Raw genomic sequence first — 23,841 nt, forward strand, 5'->3', positions numbered from 1 at the left:
GATAATGCAAGAAGCAATTTTGGTGAAATATAGTATGATTATTTTTCTTTAAAGTATTCTATGGGATTTTTTTTTTCAGATAAATTTTGCTTCTTGTTGTGTTCTGTAATGATTGAGCAGGGTAATTAGACAGCATATTGTTCACCAAACAAAACATTTCTCTGTGACATTCTTGAATTATAGTGGTTATTAACTGACAAATCTCTTATTATTCATCTTGTTGTGTACTTTTAAAGATTGCTAGATCAGCAAGCTTAACAAATATCAATGGGAGAGTGCTGATTTAGAGGAAACATGTCGATTTTAATTGGTCTTATTCCACTGCATGTAGCATACAGCAATAATAGTAGAGTTTGTCACATTTGAGGTCAAAATAATTTTAACTCTCTTACGACATTTCCTCTTCTGGTCTTTTCTTGTTAGACTACTCAAAAAAAGACTGCAAATGGGCAAGGTTGGGAGGTCAACAATTGCTGAGGGAGGATGGAATAATTTTGGCCCACACTAGATAAGTATTCATCTGGTCATGGCTCTTGGTATATTAAGGCTTATCCTTCCTTCTGGCAAACATAAATCCATAGGTCAAGGCAAGCAACAAAAACAACTAGAATTTGGTGTAATAAATTTAGATTTTTACCATTGTGTTATTAAAGATTCCTACAAGTCAGAAGGTCCAGGTCTTCTTTTTGCCCCACTCCCCTTTCTTTCTTGCTGAGGAGATGAGCCTTCTGAGAATATACTGTAGTTATAACTAGATGTGTTAGTTGTATGGCAATAAGAAAAGTGCCGTCCCTATATCCTGGATGGTAGTGATACACAGATACCCAGCAACCATCAAAAGTGCGAGCATGAAAGTTTCGTGCCATCATCTTATCCATGCCATCTTTCCCCTGTGTTAATAATTAATCTAATACCCTTGAATTGTATTTATGGTCTCTGTGCATCACATTTATGGGACTTTAACCTATTCAGTACTGAATCTTCTAGGAAAGTCCCAAAGCTGAGCATTATGACAGAACTATCTTTTAATGCACATTCCTTTCTGTAAGATATGCCTGCTTCTGTTCTTCTGCCACACTGGCAATGTTTTAAAGTGCCATGATCACTGCTGAGTATTCAGCAGTTAGTATTCTGTTACTTCATTCTTCCTTGGTTGCCCTTCTGTCCTTAGCCTTTTTATTTTCCTTGGGTTTGAGACAGGGTTTGTTGAGGCTTTCCTCTTGACCTTTGGCCTCAAGGCTGTTCTTTTGCACATATGTGAGCTGCACAAATAAGCCCCTTGACAGCAGCTGATAGATATTCTCTGGCCTTCTTCTATCTCAGAGAACTGCCATCAAGTTGACACTCACATGAGTCTGCCATAATCACTTTTCAAGGTTTCATGCTTCTCTTTGGGAGCAGGTGCTTTAAACTGTGGCTCCAACCATATCATGTCCTGGGACTTCAGATTGTTCTGGCCAAACCACCCGTTCTTCCATAAATAGATTACTGGACAGAATTTGTAAAAGGCAGCTTCTTTAGATCTGGCAGCCATGAATGAGCAGTAGGCAAGCTGGTAGTTTCTTGATGGTGTTTTTGAATGCAGCTCTTATAGTTACTGAAGCTTACTGAAGTTGTATTCCTAAAGATCTGGATAATGCCAGGTTATCCACTCTGGCAGAATTGTTTTATGAATTCAGGTTCAGCCATGACCACAGAATTAACACAAATATAAACAGTGACATTTCCTACTTTCCTGGGATAATGACCTTTTTTTAAAGTGCACTTCTCCTGATAAAACTTCTTTTTTTTAGTCATTTAATGAACTTGAATTTCTTTTAAATCTACTTGGATTCTTTCAGTTGGATGCAGAGTATCCTTGGTGTGCTTTGAATGAAAAACTAAATCTTCATGTCATTAAAAAAAAAAAGCAAAGTACTTTTTGAGGGGCTTCACAGTTCAGCAGGAAATTAGGCATAAATATATGGCCTCAAATGCAGCAGCAAAGAAAGAGAGAAAGAGAAGGTAGAGGAAAGAAATTCAGCCAGTGATGATAAATACTTAATCTTATTGTAAGTGTGCAAATTGGAAGCTTTTAATTTTAACAGGAAGCATGAACTTTGAGTTGCTGCCTTAATAATAACAGAGTATAAACACAAAAGCATCCAGAAAACCAATGATTACAACTGAAATGTGCTACATTTTCTTGATAGTAGACTATATGTATATCCCCATTATTACACTTGGACTTCAGTAAGCAGATCTGCTTTGACATTTGGTATTTAAATTAAAAAGAGGCTCTTTTAGCTCTTTGAGCTTCATACAACCATTTAAGAATGAAACCAGAATGGTATTAGAAGATGACATTTCAGTGAAATGGTTCTCTTCTTGATGCTTCCTCTTCATCTGATTACAAGTAGTCCTTGCTTACCGACCTTCCTGAATGGTCGGTAAGCGTGCTTCTATGCTGAATAAGGGATACTTAAAACCAGTCCTTGGGGTTCTGGCTGTTGCAACATTCCCGGAGTCATGTCTTCATCATACAAGTGCTTGGCAACCAGCTCACCCTTACAGCAGTTGCAGCATCCCACAGTCACACAATTGCCATGTGTGATCTTCCCTGCTGGATTTTTGTAAGCAAAATCAATGGAGGGAAACTCACAAGTCACTGTGGTTATTCTCCCCTTTCCCTGCTGCCTTTTTGCACACCACACTGTTCCTAGACCTACATACAGAGTACACATACTACACTCTCTTTCCCTGGGCCTCTCCATGCCCCGCATGTATTGTTTGTAACTCAAGGACTACCTGTAGTAGAGTAAAGGGGAATTAGGAAAGCAGTAAACAGTATACAGTATACAGGTGCAGTATAAAAATGCCAATGTGCTGAAGTCAGTGCTTGGTGCAGGATTTAAGTTATGTGAAGGCAGTTGTGCTTTCCACAAAGTAAGGTGGTTATTTGGTGAGTATTTATTTTGGTAAGGAAATATGGAGTGTTTTTTTCATGCTCTTTAATTTTTATATGCTTAGTGTAATGGGCACAACATATTGTTTTGATTTGGGGCCAGGCGAAAGTCCCAATGGCTTTCCATATTATAAGAAAGCCATTGAAAGTGAGCTCGGACCGGAATCCTTTCTTCTAGGAATTATTAAAGACCAAATTCCAAAATAAGTAAAATATTTATTATTACATATTACCACAGCTGCCAGAATAGCTTTTGCACAAGTATGGAAAACTTCCAATATTTCTAATGAAGAGTTAATATTACAAAAAGTAATGGAAAGTGCTGAAATGAATATGTTAATGCTGAAATTGAAAGAAAGAGATGACTCTGAATATTTCTTAATTTGGAATAAATGGTATGATTGGGTAGCAAACAGAACTAAGAAATAAGACAAGAAACGCAAATGTAAGAATCCTCAAGAAAGTAAATTGTAAATTTGTAAAATATATAAGAATAATAATTATAGTTAAAGTTATTAATGAATATTAGATAAATATAAATATAATGTGTTAAGATATTTAAGATAGGAACCTGTTGAAACTATGTTTTATATTGTAACAACAGAAACTTAATAAAAACATATTTTAAAAAAAGTGAGGTTCCCACTTTAATCTGTTCTGTTAGTCTCTTTCTTGAAGAACTGCTTACAGAGATGTCTATGCCTGATTAATCAGAACTGTTTCCTGGATGAGAATAAAGACAAATGATTATTTAAACCTGCTTACGTACCATGACTTTCTTCCCTCAATCTGCGCTAGAGTGCCAGTTGATGAAGACAGAGAGACCTAAACCAAACACATTCATCATCAGATGCCTCCAGTGGACCACAGTAATTGAAAGAACATTTCATGTGGAGACTCCAGAGGAGCGGTATGTTTCCTTCAGTCTTAAATACAAAAACAACTTGCAAAAGCAGATGTAAATGTTCAGCATTATTAGAGAGCTCCATCTTCTCAAATGCTTCCTTTTTTATTGGTTTGGTGCTGTGGGCTTTACAGTCTCATTTGCCATGAAATTCACTTTTATCAGACTGGGTTGGGATGGAATAAAGAACTCTTGTAGAAGGAACTGCTTGCAATTGTGCATCGCTAATAAAAATGTACATTGCTTGCATACACAATAGAGTCCAGTATTTCTACCTCTCCCAAAAAATAGCCTTCAAGTATGTTGGACTAAAATTTCTGTCATCTGCTACCAACCAGGTGTCCTACTGTCCTATATACTCTAGTTTCCCCAAAAATAAGATCTAGCATGTTTTTTATGCATGTGGCTAATATAAGCCCTCCTCCCCCCACCAATAAGCCCTACTAAAGAGCCTGCGCAGCCAATTGGCCTCCCATTCTGTCTAGTTGCTCGCAGTGCCATGGCCATAAAGCAAGATGGGAGGGTGGTGGAGCTGCCCCACGTGCCCCACACCAGCTTACCTCAGGGCCCCTACAGCCAGGCCATCCATGCCCCAACATCTACCTTGTTGTGGCAGCACCAGCAGCCATATGCAGCAAGAGCCCACTTCTGCTTGCTTGCAGAGGAGGTTGAGCCATGAGGTAAGGCAGGTGTTGGGACGTGGATGACTGGCTGCGGGGGCCCTGAGGTAAGCCGGTGCAGGGCACGTGGAAGCAGCTCCATTCCCCCGTCTCGCCTCGTGGCCACAGCTCTGGTAGCCTCCTGCTCCATTGCGGCTGCAAGCAAGCAGAAGAAGTGGGCTGGTGGCCACACAGCATCCTACTGGACAGGGCTGCCGGAGCTACCACCACAAGATAGCCTGGCTGCGGGGGGGTGCTGAGGTAAGCTGCTACGGGGCGCGGGGAGCAATTCCATCCCCCCTGCCTCACGGCAGCACTGGCACACCACAGGGTGTCCTGCCCCGCTGCAAGCAAGCAGAAGAAGTGAGCCTCCTGTACATGGGAAAAAATAAGACACCCACCAAAAATAAGCTCTAGTGTTTATTTTGGGGCCAAAGACAAAATAAGATCCTGTCTTATTTTCTGGGGAACAAGGTTAATAATCAGATGAACACATTTTTCTCCCTACTAGAATTTAAAATATCATAGGAGGGAAAATGGTGGTTCCTAACAGTATTCCTATTCATGTTTTCTAACATTTCAAACATGATTTAAGCCCTATTATTTTTTGGAAAATAAGTTTGGAAGTAAGCTTTGCAATTTCCCCATCTCTTTTCCAAAATCGCACATCACAATGAAATAATTTTTATTTTTCTCTTAGGGAAGAATGGACAAAAGCCATCCAAACAGTAGCAGACAGCCTTAAGAAGCAAGAGGAAGAAAACATGGATTTTCGATCTGGTTCCCCCAGCGATAATTCAGGTGCTGAAGAAATGGAAATTTCAATGACAAAACCAAAACACAAAGTAGTAAGTATTATTTCTCAGTCACACACACTCATGTAAATTCCACATGTCTTTTAGTGCCATAAGGTGCCTTTTTCAATGTGGTACCTGCCAGTTTCCTAAATCCTCATGTAGACTCAGTGTATCTAAAGACCATCAAATTGGAAGACCACCAATTTGAACATCTTTTGTAGCTTTGTGTTCTTCAAGTTACTTTGATTTAGCATTTACTATCCCTAAGCAATGGCTGTGTTGGTTGGGGTTTAGGAACTGGTGCAGTAATGCCTGGGGTAACTTTAGATGAGTTTCTTGTTGAAAAGTTAAAGGAGTAACGCCTAGCCCCTGTAGAGGTGAGGGACAAATTATATGGTTATATGGATACAGTACTTTCTAATAAAATGTTACATCAGGCAGGGAAATATCTAGAAGGCTGGAAATTGAGTTACGCTTAACCATACCTGCATTTTAGATTGTAAGATAGGTATAGCTTAATATAAATTAAGTATGAATTTACAAACTGAGGATGGCTTCCTATTTTTACACTCTAACCATTCCCAAGTATAGAAGAGCTTTCTCCCTAGCTCACTTCAATGTTCTGCCCTCAGCACTACTGGATGGGCGATTTAGGAGGCTCCCGATTAATGAGCGGCTGTGCCCCTGTGACAGAGCTGAGGTTGAAACGGGTGGAGCATGTCCTTTTATATTGCCCTATGTATAACGCAGGCAGATCTAAGTTACTGTCTCTCCTTGAAACAGACTCTTCTAGACCCAATGTTAGTAATTTGGTCTTATATTGTTTAGGGGATGGCTCCTCATATATCACTTCTTTGGTTTCCAATTTTTTTTTAAGAGCTGTAACCATCAGAGGAGAACACTGTAATTCCCCTTAGTCAAGTTTTTGGTGACCAATTGTTCATGATTAATTTTCCCACGTTCTTCTTTTGTTGTACTTGTGTTTTGTGACTGCAAATAAAGTATTTTTATCATTATATATTAAGTATGAATTAAAGAGCCCTGATGGCACAATGGTTAGAATGAAGTATTTCAATCCCGATTGGTTCAAAGTTGTCTCAGCCTTCCATCTTTCCAAGTTCAGTAAAATGACGACTTAGATTGTTGGAGGCAATATGTTGACATTTGTAAACTGCTCAGAAAGTGCTGTAAAGCACTATGGAATGGTATATAAGTCTTAGTGCTATTGCTATTAAATAGTAATTGGTAGCTTACCCAGGTATTAGATTTGTTGTATTTACTGTAGCAAATAGGAAAGTTTAATTTATTTACTCAATAAATCAATGGTCAATGTTTCTCAAACTTAGTAAATTCTGGCTGTATGAACTTCAACTCCCAGAATTCCCCAGCCAGCAGCATTCTGGGAGTTAAAAGTCCACACAGCTTAAAATTGCTGAAGTTGAGAAACATTGCCTTAAATAGTGACATATATTGAAACAGTTGTTCATTCAGATAATTCTGGAATATAGTTAGTAAGGGATTTCTTTACATCTTTATATACATATAAATGCATAAAGCAGAGGTGTCAAACTGGTGGCCCACAGGCTAGATGCGTCACATGCAGGCCACGCCCATTCCAGCTCCGCGAAGGGGGGAAATGTCACAATACGTCACGTGGCAGCAATGTGACACCGTGAGTTTGATACCCATGGCATAGAGTATCTGGGTTGGTTCATCCTTTATTCAGTTTAATTTTTTTGTTTTTAGCATAATGTGCAAATTCAGCCAGTATGATTTATCCTTCTTTTGAAAATCCTGGGTTCATGTGATAAGAGAACTGGTTGATCTGTCTAAGTTGTCAGTTATTTTCCTTCATTTACTTTTTAATTGGCCTATAACATTTTAAACCTGTTCCACAGACTATGAATGAATTTGAATATCTTAAACTCCTGGGGAAAGGTACTTTTGGAAAGGTTATACTGGTGAAAGAGAAAGCAACTGGACGCTATTACGCCATGAAAATTTTGAAGAAGGAAGTAATTGTCGCAAAGGTAAGGATGTCATGGTTTACCCGTTCTGATTTCTAGAACAGTAGGGATGCTGAATATGTCAGGAGTGTTTTTATTTTAAACTTAAGACTTTTGAATTTCAAGATGCATTTCATCTCATTTATGAATTAAATTCTCAGAGAAATGAGATCATTTCCCCCCTAAAATGACATGAAGCCATAGATTAGAACTAGCTGTACAAGCCTTAGCTTCTCCTTCTCCTTCTCCTTCTCCCTCATGCATTCCTTCCTTCACAGTTTAATGTCAGAGTTAGACAAGCTATGTTTTGTGTAATTATATTCAGCAATTAAAAGAATTGGGGAATAACATTGGGGTGTGGAAATCTGTTCTATTCTTTGAAAACTTGTTGCAGAACACATCAGTCAATTAATAAATCCTGAAATTGTCAATTTGAGCAAACTTCATACATAAAATTAAATCAGTGTAGTTTCCTTGGTTCTGATTCTGGATGATATCTGAACCCAATTGCAGTGCTTTGTAACCCATACTTTCTGGATTGGCATTATACGTGAGTTAAACAACTATAATTGAGGGAACATCTCTTGCTGGTCACATCTACCTGACCCATCAGAGTGAGGAGGCAGAGAATGTTGCAGGTCCCATCCGCTAGGGGGAGATACACTTGGTGGGACCCCGAAGAAGGGCCTTCTCCATGGTGGCCCCCTCTAGAACATCATTCCCCAGAGATTAGAATGGCCCCAACTCTTAACACTCTTCCAGAAGAGATTGAAGACCTGGTTCTGCCAGTGGGCCTGGGGAACCCAGAACAGGATGGAGCCCATTAAATGGCTCATGTGAGGTGCTGTCGGGTGGGTAGGGATGATTTTATTGTATTAATTTATTATATGACTCTTCTTTTATTAGTTTTATTGTTTTTATATGAAGTTTTATATTCTGTAAGCTACCTTAATTCGCCATGTGCGAATATGCAGCAATATAAATACCCTAAATAAACAAACAGTTTGTTCAACCTGAATTGATCTGTGGTTATCAAATCTTATTGAAAACTCAGCCATGGTGCTTAGATCAATAAAGACAGACCAACCGACAAAATCTGATTTATCATATTTTTTTTAAAGAAACTTCCTGATGTGAGCATTTTTCCAGAGTTGTTTCATTTTGGCTAAAATTGGCCAGTATCACATGGGTCAAAAATATTTGTCCTTAAAATATAAATTAATTATATTATGGTGAAGGTGTGCCCTTCCAGGAATTGAACTCCAGTTCGCATCCATCCTGGCTAGCCAAGTCAATGACAAGGAATGGCAGGAGAAGTAATGTATCTTGATTTCAGCAAAGAATCTAACAAACCGTAATGAACTGATTAGTGAGCTAGTGCAGGCTAAGTGTAAGCTAAATGACATGACAGTTAAGTGGATACATCACTACTTCAAACATCATACTACCTGGGGTTCTCATCAGCTGTGCAGTTGAAATATCAAGTGGGCTACACTTGTTCCTGCACTCTACAGCATTTTATTATTTGGATGAAGAGGAGGAAGGAATGCTTATTAGATTTATGGAATAGCAGCTGATGCTTTAGAAGGCAGAAATAAAATTCAAATAAAACTTTGTAGAAGCAAGATAGACATCTGATAGAAACAAGAATGCAAGTTTCGTCACTTAGAAAATGGGACATAGATGCAGAACAGAATGCAGGGCATCTGGCTTAACAGATAATCAGAGTTGGAAGGGACCTTGTAGGTCATCTAGTCCAACCCCCCGCCCAAGTGGGAGACCCTACACCATTTCTTACAGATGGCAGTCCATTGAAAGTCTCAAGTGATGGTGCTCCCACAACTTCCAAGGGCAAGCTGTTCCATTGGTTGATTGTTCTCACTGTCAGAAAGTTTCTCCTTGTTTCCAGGTTAAATCTCTCCTTGTTCAGTTTCCATCCATTAGTCCTTGTCTGGCCTACAGGCACTTTAGAAAATAGCTTGACTTCTTCCTCTCTGTGGCAGCCCCTCAAATATTGGAAGACTGCTATCATGTCTCCCCTGGTCCTTCTCTTTACTAGACTAGCCAAGCCCAGTTTGGCTAGTCTAGTAAAGGGCTTAGCTATTTTAATTTTGAAATATTTGAAATCTGTAGTAGTAATTGAGTGCAAACTGAGTATGAAACAGCTACAAGATGTAGCTACATAAAGACAAATGAGGTTTTAAGATACATCAATAGAACCATAATTTCTACATCATAGTTTCAACTTTATCCTATACTGGTCAGTTCCTACCCCTGGAGTATTCTCTGTAGTTCTGGCACCACACTTTAGGGATTTAGACAAACTGGGGAAAAGGTTAAGGGAACAACTGTGAAGATTATCAGGACACTAGGAAAGCAGTCCAGGAAAAAGAGATTAAAAGGTCTGAATAGTCTGGGGTCAGAACATACAATACCGGTTTTCCATTTTCTGACAAGATGTTGCACACATTATGGCCTATTCTTCTACACTTCAGAGTGCAAAGCATAGAATAATAGTTTTAAATGACTTCTGACAGTAGCAGTAACCTTTAGCAGTGGTGCCAGTTATTCTGAGAGTGATGAGTCTCCTTCCTTGGATGTATTCATCTGGCAGAGATGCTTGAATTTGGGTTTCTGAACTGAGCAGAAGATTGGACTCGGGCCTAAATGGCCCTTTCCAAATTGATGATTTTCTGAGATGCAGTCTGGAAGGATTCCACATTTTTCTTACCTGTATTATATAAAGTGGCTTTTAAATGCTGTGCTTAATTTTCTAGGACATTTAGAAAGGCTGTTTTATTTATTCTTCTGCCAAAAGTAGTTTTTAGTAAGTAACATTGAATTGTCACATATTTTTTACTATTTGGGTTGTCCTGCAGGATGAAGTGGCACATACTCTGACAGAAAACCGGGTTTTGCAGAATTCTAGGCATCCATTTTTAACAGTAAGCATTCTTTCTGTAATTTTCTTAAAGTCTCTTATGAATGAGAAAAGTTAGTTACCTCTGTGTTTGTTCTCACTAATAAAAGCAGATTTCAGAGGCAAATCGGATTGAATATATGATAAGCAAACCTAATCCAGTTTATGAAATACAACTTAGAGTCCATTTGTGAGCAAATAGTGCTTTATAATGCCAATTGTAAGGGAAAGGACGTCACTCAACGTGCATGCACGGATAATTTTTTTTTTCATCTAAAGAGGTACAGATGGGAACTTGGTGGTTCTAGAACCTAGAAAATGTTAGATAAAGCTTTTAGTGCCTGCTCATCAGGATGATTGAATAGTATTTCTAGTATTTCACAGGCAATTTATTTTTAGTACAGCCTTGGAAATAATCTTATAAAATATGTGACCTGCCAAAAGTTTAGAACATAACATAAGCAGTGCCCTGGTGGGTTGGACCTGTGATCCATCGAGTCCAGCGATTCTGCTCTCACAGTGGCAAACCCAACTGCACAAAGAAGCCCATATTTCTCCCAGCCGATGGCCTTCAGAGGGAGACAACCAGCCATCAAGTCTAATAGCCATTGGCCCCTATGACTTTCATGAATGAGTCCAACCCTTTTTGAATCCAGACAAGTTCGGTAGGCAGCATCGTATCTTGTAATCTTCATCCTCTTTCAGGCATGCAATTCCTTACGCACACATTTGCTTTCCAGCCTTCTGCGGAAAATAGCAGGATGCTCGCAATCAACCCAAATATCATGTAAGCAATTTTTCAGAGATACCAACATTTCTCTAGTGGTTATTTATTTAGAAACACACTTCTACTAGGGTATTCTAAAACATGTTTGTTTGTTTTTTAATCAATTTTTGATTGAGGATAGTCTACTTTGAAAAAAGTCATCTTCTGCCTGTCCTTTTTCATTTCAAAAGTCCTTAATTCCTCACCGTTCTCTCCAGGTCTGAGAGTTAATCTTGTAGTTGTGCTTGATCACCTGGCAAGGAGAATTCTGGGAGTTGAAGTCCACAAGTCTTAAAGTTGCCAAGTTTGGGGACCCCTGCCCTAGGCATTTGAATCATCTCCTCTTTAGTTTTCTTCCAAACACCAGCGAAAACATGATTCTTCAGGAGTGCGTTTGAATCTAAAAAGTTTGTTATTACTCCTGCATAATTGCACATCAGATTAATATATGTATTTATCTTAGTTTGGTTTGAATCTTGTGTTCTATTACTTCAGCAAGTCATTGAGAGCAAATAGGAATTGAGAAGCACAGAAAGCAAAGAAAATAGATAAGTGAAAAGTTTGGATAAGCGGTGCTTTTGACTTTCTTAACTTTTGTAACATAAAGTCCTTTTATCCTACTTTCATTAAGAGAACCAGGTGATTCATGATCAGCTAATGGATCTTCAGCAAGACTTGCCAGAGCTTTGGGGGGGCGGGAGGGGGGGCAATTCTTGTTTTGGATCCAGAAAATGGTGTCTTATACAATCCATTATTATTTATGGAGGTATTTATTTTTATCTTAGGCCAATGTTGTGACTCCTTCTCTGGCTCTGAAACCCCAGCTGTAATTCCTGGGCTGCAGCCCAAGCAAAACGAAATAGAGAGCATGTCAAACCAAGCTGGCACTCCTTGCGCTGCAAAAATCTGCATGATGAGTGGAAGCATCACCGCTTGGTGGCTTCCCATTGAGAAGCAATGCATTTCTGGTTGCTGGGAGCAAAACATTAGTGGAAGGGAAAACACTTGCTAGATGGAGTTTTAGATCAGATGCAGCAGAGCTCTTTCATTTGTTATTTATTTGCTCAATTTATATAACTTCCAGTCTCACACACATAACTCTGAGCGACTCACCGCTCATAGAAAAATACAAAAAATTCAGAATCAGACAACAAAAAACATGAAAAGCACATTAATATTAATTTTAAAAATTCAATAACGTCTGTATAAATGTGAATAAATAAGTAAAAATTATAGTTAGGATGACTTCTTAGTGCACAATTTTGGAAACAGAACTCGGCATAATCTTCAGTATCGACCTTCTCTGTAAAATACTCCAGCATCTTTCTTCTATCTATCTTATCTTCACTTCTTGAACTTAGCTGAATGTCGTTACTGAATTGTAAGAAATGTCCAAGCTAAAGAATGTCTATTTTGTTTTTCATTTATTATACACTTTACTTTTATTACAACTGCTACCATCATTCCATTATTCAATAATATGCATGTAACAATCATCAGAGGGAAAAATTAAATTAGGGAGAATATTGAACAGTATTGAATATTATTAAAGTTGTTTCATTCCAATATAAACAATAATCATATTCTGTTGCGTTGCAAACTCTTCCACAAATTTTTCTATCTCAGTTTGGCATTGTATTGCATTGTATTGTTCAGTACGGTATAAAAGACTGTGCCATGGTGGAATATGCATAAAAAGCAAGGGAAAAGAAAGAGGAAATTTGCAATTAAAACAAGAATAGTGTATACTAAAACTATTCGCTTTAGAAAGGAGCAGGGGTTCATTCAGTAGAGAGGGGATTCATCATTTCCTGTTACAGCAGATGTGATCTGTGAAGTTTCAGGGCACAGGTCCAACTCCAGTAATCTCTTGGTTGGTTATAAAGCATAACAGATGATGTAAAATTAAGATTTTTGTCTACTTTTTTAATAGGCGTTGAAATATTCCTTTCAGACGCATGACCGTTTGTGTTTTGTTATGGAATATGCTAATGGAGGGGAGGTAAGGATCATATTCCTCATAATCAAATGCTGTTAAGTGATGTCATTTTAATGATTGGAAAACTTCTCAGTTTGTCTATTAACTTAAAAAAAAAGCTTGCAAAGATCGGGCCTTTGATGAATGACAGAGCAGAAGCTTTGTATGTGTAAGGAGGCAATTTTACTCCTTGGTGTTTCTGTCTTGAATTTATGTATTTAATACCCTGTCTTTATTATTTTGATAAATAACTCATGGTGTTGAACGTATCTAGCACTCATTTTTCCTCCTGATTTCTTGAAGTGGTTGTTCTCAAAGAGAGTGACTGGCCCAAAGTTACTCAGATGGCTTTCATGCCTAATACAGGACTAGAACTCACAGTCTCCCAGATTCTAACCTGGGGGCCTTAATCACTAGACTAAACACACTATTATAACGCATAGAACAGTGCTAAAAAAAAAATCACTTAAAGACCTAACAAAACCAGAAGGAAATATGCCAAGTGGAAACATGAAATAAGTAATGCATGTGAATTATTTTCACTGACTTCCCTTTATAGACATTGCATAAATTTCTTTTCATATGTAATAACTTGTCTTCCCAGCTATTTTTCCATCTATCACGAGAACGTGTTTTTTCTGAAGATCGTGCTCGGTTCTACGGAGCTGAAATTGTATCAGCGTTGGACTACCTACATTCGGAGAAAAATGTGGTATATAGAGACTTAAAGGTATGTAGATTGGAGGTGGTGTGGTACTAAATCTGTTTAAAAAATATTAGTTTGGTCAATGATTCTCTGCATAAGGCAGGGCTCCTCTCCTCACATGTCAAAAATCCTATATAGTTCTAGAAATACCTCTTTAGTATATTCTCTTTCAGTTTGTATTGAAAACCAATAAAAAATCAACATTTAAATACATTTGCAGAATACAGAATAACAGAATTGGAATGAATCTTGGAGGTCTTTTTTATACAATACAGTCTCAGTACAAAACCAACATTTTAAAGAAGCTAAATTGAAAATCGGAATAAATCACAATAAAAGAAATCAAAGCTCTCTGAACTTTTAAATTTGGCTTCATCAGTTGATTATATTGGATGACTTATTGATCACATTTCTAATATCGCTTGCAGCTCCTCCCCTTTTAAAAAGTTCTGATCCACTTGAAGCCTGATAAATGCAGGTAAAAACTGATAGGAGTGGCATTTATCTATTCAAAACTCTGAAGCTGTGGTTAGTCTGAATAGGCAGCCATGGGTAAAGGTAAAGCTCCTTTGAGTTGAGCCCGATGCCTGATGATTAAATGAAAGCATTGATAAAAGGTGTTGTTGCTAGTACAGAGATGATTGGCCATTGGGTTCTTCTCTATATATTTTTTCTTTAATTTCCCAAGCTAGTCTGCAGCTCAAGAATTCCCTGGAGATCTCCCAATCCAATACTAACTTGAGATTCTTCTAGGATACATTGTCATTTTTTTAATATTTATAAAGCTCAGTATAACCATCATGTTCTGCATGTTGGTCAGTTGCAGAGCACTTACACTTTTTAACAATGTATTAAATTGGATTAGGACTTAGAGGAAACTGAAGTAAGTGAAAGTGATTGGAGGGACCAATAATCTCAGTCTGAGTGCTTAGCTACCATTTAGTTAATTTTGTGGACCCCCCAAAAAAGCTGTTCCTTTTTGCTAAACTACAGATTCAATCTGCCTAGTTGAACCCACAGAAGTTAAGCCACAGAATATTAGAGAAGAAATTGCCCCAAAACTTCACTTAAAGTAAGCTGAAGATTTTGATGGCCTGAACTTTCAAGGTTTTTAAACTTCTCATGGTTATAGAGTAAATTGTAATACTTATTGAGTTTTAACATGTTATTTTATTTTCCATTTGTTATATAGATGGCTCAGATATTTGCAGCAATATCAAAGTCCTATTCATATGTTCCCAGCTAATGAGATCATAGTAATTTTAAGAAAATATTCCCTAGTCTACTCTAAAGTAAATGTTATCGTGTTTAAGTGATATCAAAGTAAACATATAATTTAAGTAAATACTTTTAAATTATTTTAATTGGCTCTTAAGTGTTTAAAGTATTTTTATTTGTTATTTATACATGTTTGCTATCTCTTATGTACCACCAAATATTCACACTATTTGGCAGTTTGTTTAATGTTTTATTATACTAGCTATTCAATTGTAATTTTTTTTGTATAAATTGTTTTATAAAAAGACAGTATAGAAGTAATGTATATAAAAGTCAAAATAGCATGCATTATCTTTCAAAAAAATAAGCCCTCCATATCTGAAAGGAAAAAGGAATCCTCTTCTAAATTTATGCAAGGCTGGTAACATATATAATCATTATTATTTTTTATTAAATTTTGGTGCTGCCTGACTCCCAGTGACGTTGGACAGTTAGAGTTAGGGCAGTTGTATTCTTCTAAAGATATTTTTTCCATGACTGTTTCCCAATGGATCAATACTTTATAAAACACTATTTCCTAGAATATATGCCTGGGGTACTCATATAAGTGAGATAGTGGAAATTATTTGAGATTTCATTCCACTCCCACTCCCCACATGTACAGAATCGTGTAATTGGAATACTTGTCCCTCCATGCTATTTCCCTTATCATTCTCTCTGTTTTCTCCCCATCTTAAATAACTGCTATTTGCATGAGGATTTGTTTATTCTGGGAGAAAAAAAAACAGGAAAGGGTTACTCTCCAATCTCCATTATTCATCATTCTGAAAGAAATAATACAGTCCTGATTTTCTGTTTCAGCAGCTTTGAGGTTAAGATTGGATGTAAGCATGGATAGTCGATGCTTTGGGCAAATAGTCCTCTATGGTATAATCCAGAAAATTATTCATCATTCTGAAAGAAATAATACAGTCTTGATTCTCTGTTTCAGCAGCTTTGAGGTTAAGATTGGATGTAAGCATGGATAGTCGATGTTTTGGGCAAATAGTCCTCTATAGTATAATCCAGAAAATTCTCCATCCAATCTTAATTTCTTGACAGATTTATACAACAGTAGATCACTATTCTTCTAATTTCCAAATCCCATATCTGCAACATTTATTTATTTAAAACATTTATATATCCTCCCATCTTATAAAAAGCTCTGGGTGGCTACCAATCAAAAATATAGGATCAAGCAAGTATGGAGATAATATTAGTTTTCATGATAAGATCATCATAAATCTGATATCTTCAGATGTTTGGGAATTGCAATTCCCAGAATCCCCTAAAACACCTAGAGAATATTTGTTGAAAAACACTGCCATAATGTTATCATAGTAATGTTTAGAATTGTTTAAAAGAGCCAGGTAAGCTAGAGGAGCAGTATAGAAGTGTGAAAGATAAATAAAATACTGTGGAGAGATTATAATTTACACCAAATATCCAACCCAACTTCTGGTTACCAAATTTTTGGACAGCTAATAAAAGCATGAGTTTCCAGAAGACATTGGGAATGGGTAAGGCTGTGAGAATCAGTTTGTTAAGGCATCAGGCTACAAACTTGGAGACCAGGAGTTCTAATCTAATCCCATTTTAAGCATAAAGCCAGCTGGGTGACCTTGAGCCAGTCACTCTCTTTCAGCCCTAGGAAACAGGCAATGGCAAACAACTTCTGAAATTTTGCCAAGAAAACTTCAGGGACTTATCCAGGCAGTCATCAGGAGTCAACCCCAACTCAAAGGCTCACACACACACACGCACGCACACACATTGGACTGATAAGTGATGGTCATATTTATGGATTTTGGTTTTCATTTTCTGATACTAATATGGAAGGCTGCTCAGAATAATTGGAAATGGAGGGACATAAGCATTGCAGTAATAAATACTTAAAGTGTAAGATTTGTAGCAGTTCTTTCAAAAAAACATCATTTTAGGATACTTTTACAATCATATTAAAGATTCTTTTACAAATATGTTGAAGATTCTCAGTACTTATTTAGATGATTTTGTGTCTAACTTTTTATATATTTTTATTTAAGTTGGAAAACTTGATGCTGGATAAAGATGGACACATAAAAATAACAGACTTTGGGTTATGTAAAGAAGGGATCAAGGATGGAGCAACAATGAAGACTTTCTGTGGCACACCAGAATACCTTGCCCCAGAGGTACCTTTCATATTATATTCATATTATATCACAAGAGGTTTTTCTTTGTCAAAAATAGATGCTAAGATATTTCCCAAAATATTACTGTATAAAAGTCAAGTAAGTGTTGTGAATGTTCATGAATTCTGGTTTCTATGTTGTCTTGACACACTAGGGGCTGGAGTTAACTCTGCTAGAGTATCTTTTTTATTGAAAGCCACTTCACTTTTCTGGATGAGAGAGAACAAGCTGAAATTGAACCCAAGCAAGAGATCTCTGTCTGCTCCAAAATTATCTCTAGATGGAAAACTACTATCCCTGAAGGAGCAGGTCCATGACTTGGGGTCTTTGTGGATTTGCATCTTCTTCTCAATAATAAGGATATGCCATGGCCTGGGACCTTGGCCCAGCTTTGGCTGGTGTACCAGTAGCATCCCTATCAGGAGAACAAAAACTTTGCAGTATCTCATGCTCTTATCACAGCTTGTTCGAACTGTATCATGGGGGTATTTTTCAGAACTACTTAGAAGCTCCTGAACCAGTGGTCCAGAATACAGTGGTCCATGGTTCACTAACACCTGGTGTTGGGTGCACATTACACCTGCTCTGGTCACCAAGAAGCTTCTGGATGCAATGCGAAATGTTGGTTTTAACTATGAAGCTCTCAGTAGCTTGGCATTAAGTTCCTGTCAGGGCTGCATTCTCTAATAAAATTGGCACTTCCGTGATCTTTTCATAAGAAGGGGCTTATGGTTCCCATTCCCAAGAGCTGAAAGTCAGAAGGCTTCGCATCTTAGTTAATAGCACCAGCCCCTTGGAACAGTTTCCATTTGAAATTTGATTGGCTCTCTTCCTATGCACCTTCTGCAACCAACTTATCTTTAACTTTTTATATATGTTTATGTGAATTGCTGAGAGTCCTTATAGTGTGATTATAAATATAATAATCACTTTGAAATGCACAAAACAGATTTTGCTTTTCTTACACAGTCTTTATACTGTTTTGCATCTGAGAAAATACAAAATTGGGGAGTGGGTTAAAAGCAGAGAAAGCATCCTTTCTCTGATTATCTTGGGTTGCCTTAATGAGCATAGTTTGATATGTCTCAGTCTTAATCTGATTTGAAATTTGTTGCTTAGACATGTAGATGAACGCTAAATGGAAGCTATTGAGAATTCAGTTTGGCTTTGCTGAATTTGTATTGCCCAAATCTTGTGAACTAGTAGAGAAAGTTTGGTATAGCAGTTAGGGTGCTGTCCTAGAAACCAGGAGACCCTGAGCTCTACTCCAATTTAGGCATGAAAGCCAGCTGAGTGACTTCAGACAGTCTCTCTCTCTCTCTCACAGTCCAATCCACTTCACAGGGTTGTTGTTGTGAAGAAAATAGAATACAGGAGTATTAGGTATGTTTGCCATTCTTGAGTTGAATGAATAAATGAGAATATATAGGTTTATAATTGCAGCAGGATCAAATTGTGAAAATGCCACATTAATGGTCTTCAAATGATTAATCTATTGTTTTTGCACTTCAGTAACATTAAGATGTGTGGACTGCAACTCCTACAATTCCTCAGGTTACATGCTCTGAAAGCATGAAGTCTACACATCTTAAAGTTGCTAAAGTGGAGAAACTCTGGTCTAGTCTACTTTTAGTAATTTCCAGGAATCAAATGAGTCCTTTTTTTGAGATTCATAGACTATCATATCGCAAGAGCCAGGGATGACACAAAGGTATAAGAACAATAAAAACCATCACCTCCCTAGCAGTTTGCACAATATATTATTATGGCAATGAATTACAGCAGCAAAATTAACTTTCCATCATGAGTTCAAACCAAGTGTTTGTGCTTTTTCTCCTTGTGACTCCAGAAGTTATGCTTATACACACACCATGTGGTGTATATCTTAAGCAAGCTGTACAGTCTTAACTCAAATTATTTATGTAGTACATTTTTATCCCATCCTTCTTTCCAGGCAAACATGACATTGTACGTGTCTTTTTTTCTGTACTCATTTGGTCCTCACAGTAACCCTGCACACACGATTGAGATTGTTTCTAGGTTTCTCTTGGGGAAGTTGGTCTCTCCAAATCCAGTTCCGTTTTCCTCCAGCTCTTGTCTTCCATAGTCCCCACAACTGTCTGTGCTGAAATAAGGGTGACAAGAATTACAGTCCAGCATATCTGGGGGGAAAACAGATTCAGAGAAAAGCTACTTGATTTCAGTCCAAAGGTCCTTCCAACTTTGCAAGATGGAGCTAATAATATGGCCTATTTACATGAATGTAGAAACTGTTACCTGGTTAATGTAGGGAGCATGTTTGAATTTTCAAAGAATACTAAATAACTTGGGTTTGGGAACAATATCTCATTTTGGGGGTCATGTTCGACTTCTGTTAGACTTTAGATATCGTGTCAGTGAGTTGTCTTTCAAACTAGCCGATGAGCATGTATAAGTAAATGTTCCACACCAATGAAGTCACTTAACCTTTTTTAAAAAGTGGAAAGGGAGGCTTGCCTTGTTGTCATCTGTTTGTAATTGGAACCTGGCCTCCGAACTTGTTTGTACAGTTGCTGCATAGTTGTTTTAGGGTCATGCTGGAATTTGGTAGATAGAAGGCTGTGGCTGTACCATGTCAGCTTTGATGTGTTAGATGTATTGGTCACCAAGGTGTTTACAGCTGTTGTGCCTCCTCTTGTAAATTCCAACCATGCAGCTGTTCAGCATTGTTGGCTTCCAACTTGACCAGTCAGTTATTTTAAGTAAAACGACCTTTTTTTTTTTTATCCTATCCTTATTTATTCCTCCAACTAAAAAAGCATGAAAGGGAATTAATATTCCTACTACCATATGTAGATTTTTTTCCCTTTTGATTTGTGTTCCAAACACTGACAAGCTTAAAATAGCATCTTGATGTAGAACATGTTTTTGCTTTGTAAATCTTAGGTTCTCAGTACTTATGAGAACTCTTCCCGACATAGAAGCTGATGACAGTTGTCCAGCTTGACTACTTGAATCCACTGCAAGGGAGCATTACTCAAAGAAGATCTGGCTTTCCATATTGAAGACATTTACCATTTTTATTAAAAACAAATACCACCAATACAATTTGAACAAATAAAAACATTAAAACCTACTTTCCACTTAGGAGGCTCAACAAAATAGTTCTGCATGTTCAAATCTCCTTTACTTGGCAGGATCCAGTTATACTAAACATGAAGTCAGTAAGAAGTTAAAAACATACTGTTGAGGATAGTATTTGGGGTTGCTCTTGGTCATTCAGGTTCCTCTAGATTTAGAAGCAGTACTAGACTACAGTGTGTAGAGAGTGTAGATAATACAAGATGTCTATTATGTGTCTTCATGATATCTCCTATAGGACCAGTGCAGGAAATTCACTTTTAATTCACTTTTAAACTGCATTTCCTTGCGATGGATCCCCATATCGATGTATAAGAGAGTTTCTTGGCTTCTAGCTACTGCTGCTGATCATTGAAATAAATTATGTAGCTGTTTGCTTAGTATTTAGGATAGTTCATTTTGGTGGATGTATGCCTTTTTAACAAATTGTTAAATATTTGCATTTTAAAAGAAACTGAGGAAGAACATCTCTTGTTTCAAAAATGATCCCAGAAAATCACGTAGACCAGAGGTCCCCAAACTTGGCAACTTTAAGACTTGTGGACTTCAACTCCCAGAATTCTCTAGCCAGCTATGCTATGCTTGCTGGAGAATTCTGGAAGTTGAAGTCCACAAGTCTTAAAGTTGCCAAGTTTGGAGACCCCTGATGTAGACCATTCCAAGAATATTTGAGAGAAATGCAATTTTATAAACACCTGTTAAGAGGCCTTGTAAAATGCATCCAGTCTTATAAAAACAAACAAGACGGGAGGGAGGAGTAAGCAGCAAAAAAAAAAAAAAAGTGGGAGGGGGGGCGCGATATAGTGCTGTGTCTCCTGCACTAGCAAAATCCAGCCCTGCTTTGAGTTCTGTCCAGGGAGACGAAATGTCCTCTCTGGGAAGAGTGCAACTGGTTGAGCAGGGGTCAACTGGCATGCTGCACAATCCCACATGAGGAGTGTGACACCCCTCCTCCCTGTTCCCGGATTGCTCATAGAGGCTGATGAGCCTGGCTCCTGGAATCCTAGCAGATGAAGCAGCTGTGTTGGGCTTCTACATATATGGGGCAGCTGCAGAGCCAGCTGTCGCTTGGTGTGAATCATACAGCAGAAGATGCTGTAAATAGACCTGCGTGGGGTAATCCAATACCTGGCAGCCTTTGGTTTTTCGCTGCAGGCCACCTAGGTTCCAATCCCCCCCTCCCCCCCAAAGCAAAGTAGCAAACAGTTACCAGGCACTAATAAGTAGAGAAAAGAATAAACTTCTATGTTGTTCTATCCCTGCTCTTGATGCTTTCAATTTCTTATGTTTGAGATCTTCATTACTACCATGTTGTTTGAGTTGTATGCTTATGTTGTTAAATATGAATGTTTCTTTGCAAGTTAGGCAGCAGCCAACAAACCGTTAGAAACTGATCAGAAGTTGCAGAACTCCAATTTGTATTGTGCCTGAGCAGCAGAAATTGTAGGAGATGGAAGTTCAACTATTTTTCATGTGGGGGTGTGGGGGTGTCACACCTTTTTAACCCTTGAAATAACAAGTCCGTTGCAGAGGTCTTACAGCAGACTCTCCCCAATTTGGCGCCTCCAAATTGCAATATCCATCATTCATAATCCGCACAATCAGTGTTGTTCTTTGGAAATGATGTGTAGTCCAAACTTCTGAAGGACATTTTTTTTAAAGAGGAAGGTATGTAGCTTTCCAAGAGGCTAGGGCATCTTAGACAATATAACTGGCTAAGGACGATGTGAGATGTATTTACTTCATTATGCCTGAAGATGGCGATTCGGTAGAATTTCCTTTCAAGTTGTCAACTTGTTAAGAGGAAACAATTCCATTTTCCTTTGTTTTGTGAAAAGCTTGCCATTGATCTAGAACTCTTGCCATTGTCTACAGGTGCTGGAGGATAATGACTATGGCCGTGCAGTGGATTGGTGGGGCTTAGGAGTTGTCATGTATGAAATGATGTGTGGACGTCTTCCCTTCTATAATCAGGACCACGAGAAACTCTTTGAGCTCATCCTAATGGAAGAGATTAGGTTTCCACGTACGTTGTCACCCGAAGCAAAGTCTCTTCTGTCAGGTTTGCTGAAGAAGGATCCAAAGCAAAGGTGAAGGTTTAATGCATTTGATCTGAATGCTTCCCAGATTCTTGAATGACCAGTAAGGTGTTTTCTGTATGTTTTGCATTATTTGATTCATTGTGATTTTGATTTTTCAGTATATCCAGGTCTGTAATGTGTGTTCTTCGATATCATTTCGCTGTTTTATGTCCCATGATAAAGTTTCAAACACATAGTCTCCACATACTCTCTACACAGAGAGAGAGGAGGGGGAGAGAGGGAGTGTGTGTGTATACTGGGTCATCCCTTAAGAGAAAGGTAGTGCAATTTGATATAATTAGGATAAACATTAAATTTTAGGCTGACCATATTTATTTTTACCCCAATGTTGGATGGTCCCACGAACAAGTGGTGGGATTCAATTTTTTTGACTACTGGCTCTGTGGGCGTGGCTTGGTGGGCATGGCAGGGAAGGATACTATAAAATCTCCAGTCAGAGGTGGTATTGGCTGGTTTTCTGAACTACTCAAAATGTCCGCTACCGGTTCTCCAGAACTGGTCAGTACCTGCTGAATACCACCTCTTCTGCCATGAACATCTTAAGAAGAGCATATATCATAAATAGAAAAATAATTATAGTGGCAAGCAAGCTTTAAGAATAAACTTAACATACACAAAATGACCATGGGTAGGCAAAAAAACAGCAGGAGCAGAAGTAACTTCTGACTTTCTTCCAATTTCCCCCAATGACTTTGCTTGTGGATGCTGACAGGAATCATGGTCAGCTGACATTGCAGTGGCCATAACTTTACAAATAAAACTGACCTGAATATCGTGGGAATTTCAATTTCGTAGGAATAAGATTTTTACACATCCTTTTTAGCAGATTCTGGGTACCGTGATTCAGAAAGCGTTGCAGAATAATGCAACGTTTGGGCTAACTTGTGGGTTGAAATAGATAGACACCACGAGAGTTTTAGCAGTGTATCCATAGATGCATACATATTTGAGAAACTCTATTGTATGTGGGGAAATAGAAACTCTTAGAGCAAATGAAGATGCTTTTGCCCATAAAATCACATCTGTATTCCATGTTTCATTTCAAATACAATGCTTGCCTTTGTTTCAGCGCTGTTTCTTAATTATGTCTGTTACATAGCTGCCTTTTATAGAAACAGTTGTTGTGAGTACTCTTCATTATCCCTGGAGAATAAACAGTAAAGGATGTCTCAGGTCTCTCTCTTCTTGATATAGAACAAAATCTTCCATAGCTTGAGGGGTGATCGTAGGCCATAGTGAGTGGGACAGCAAGGCAGTGATGTGGCAAGAGTGGTTTTTCAAAAGCCTGATAATCTGTGGGTAGATGGTTGAGTGTTTTGGTCAAGGTTACATGGCTTTATTGTGGTTTGCTTTAAATTTTAGTAGCATGTGTTCAACACTTCCAGGAAGCTCCTAAAAAGTTGTTTTTTGTTTTTTTTTAAAAAAAGGCTTGTTGGAATTTGCATTTCTTCATTATTTCTTAGCACAGTTGTACTTTTATTGTGAATGAAAATATGCCGTTAGAAACA

General features: G+C 38.0%; 1 protein-coding gene across 2 annotated transcripts in view; it reads left to right on the forward strand.

The window, feature by feature from the left end:
- The window catches only part of AKT1 (AKT serine/threonine kinase 1), a 97,989-nt gene that overhangs the window by 63,687 nt on the left and 10,461 nt on the right, over window positions 1–23,841 (forward strand). For both annotated transcript variants that reach the window (XM_026698587.2, XM_087922281.1), the window contains 8 exons: window positions 3,743–3,854; window positions 5,208–5,355; window positions 7,203–7,334; window positions 10,190–10,255; window positions 12,930–12,998; window positions 13,579–13,704; window positions 16,983–17,111; window positions 22,107–22,321. In XM_026698587.2, the coding sequence (XP_026554372.1) occupies window positions 3,743–3,854; window positions 5,208–5,355; window positions 7,203–7,334; window positions 10,190–10,255; window positions 12,930–12,998; window positions 13,579–13,704; window positions 16,983–17,111; window positions 22,107–22,321 (997 nt within the window). The remainder of the gene's footprint in view (window positions 1–3,742; window positions 3,855–5,207; window positions 5,356–7,202; window positions 7,335–10,189; window positions 10,256–12,929; window positions 12,999–13,578; window positions 13,705–16,982; window positions 17,112–22,106; window positions 22,322–23,841) is intronic.

Source organism: Pseudonaja textilis, chromosome 1 (genome assembly GCF_049901715.1).
Source record: "Pseudonaja textilis isolate UNSWEBS1 chromosome 1, rPseTex1.2, whole genome shotgun sequence".
Lineage (NCBI taxonomy): Eukaryota > Metazoa > Chordata > Lepidosauria > Squamata > Elapidae > Pseudonaja > Pseudonaja textilis.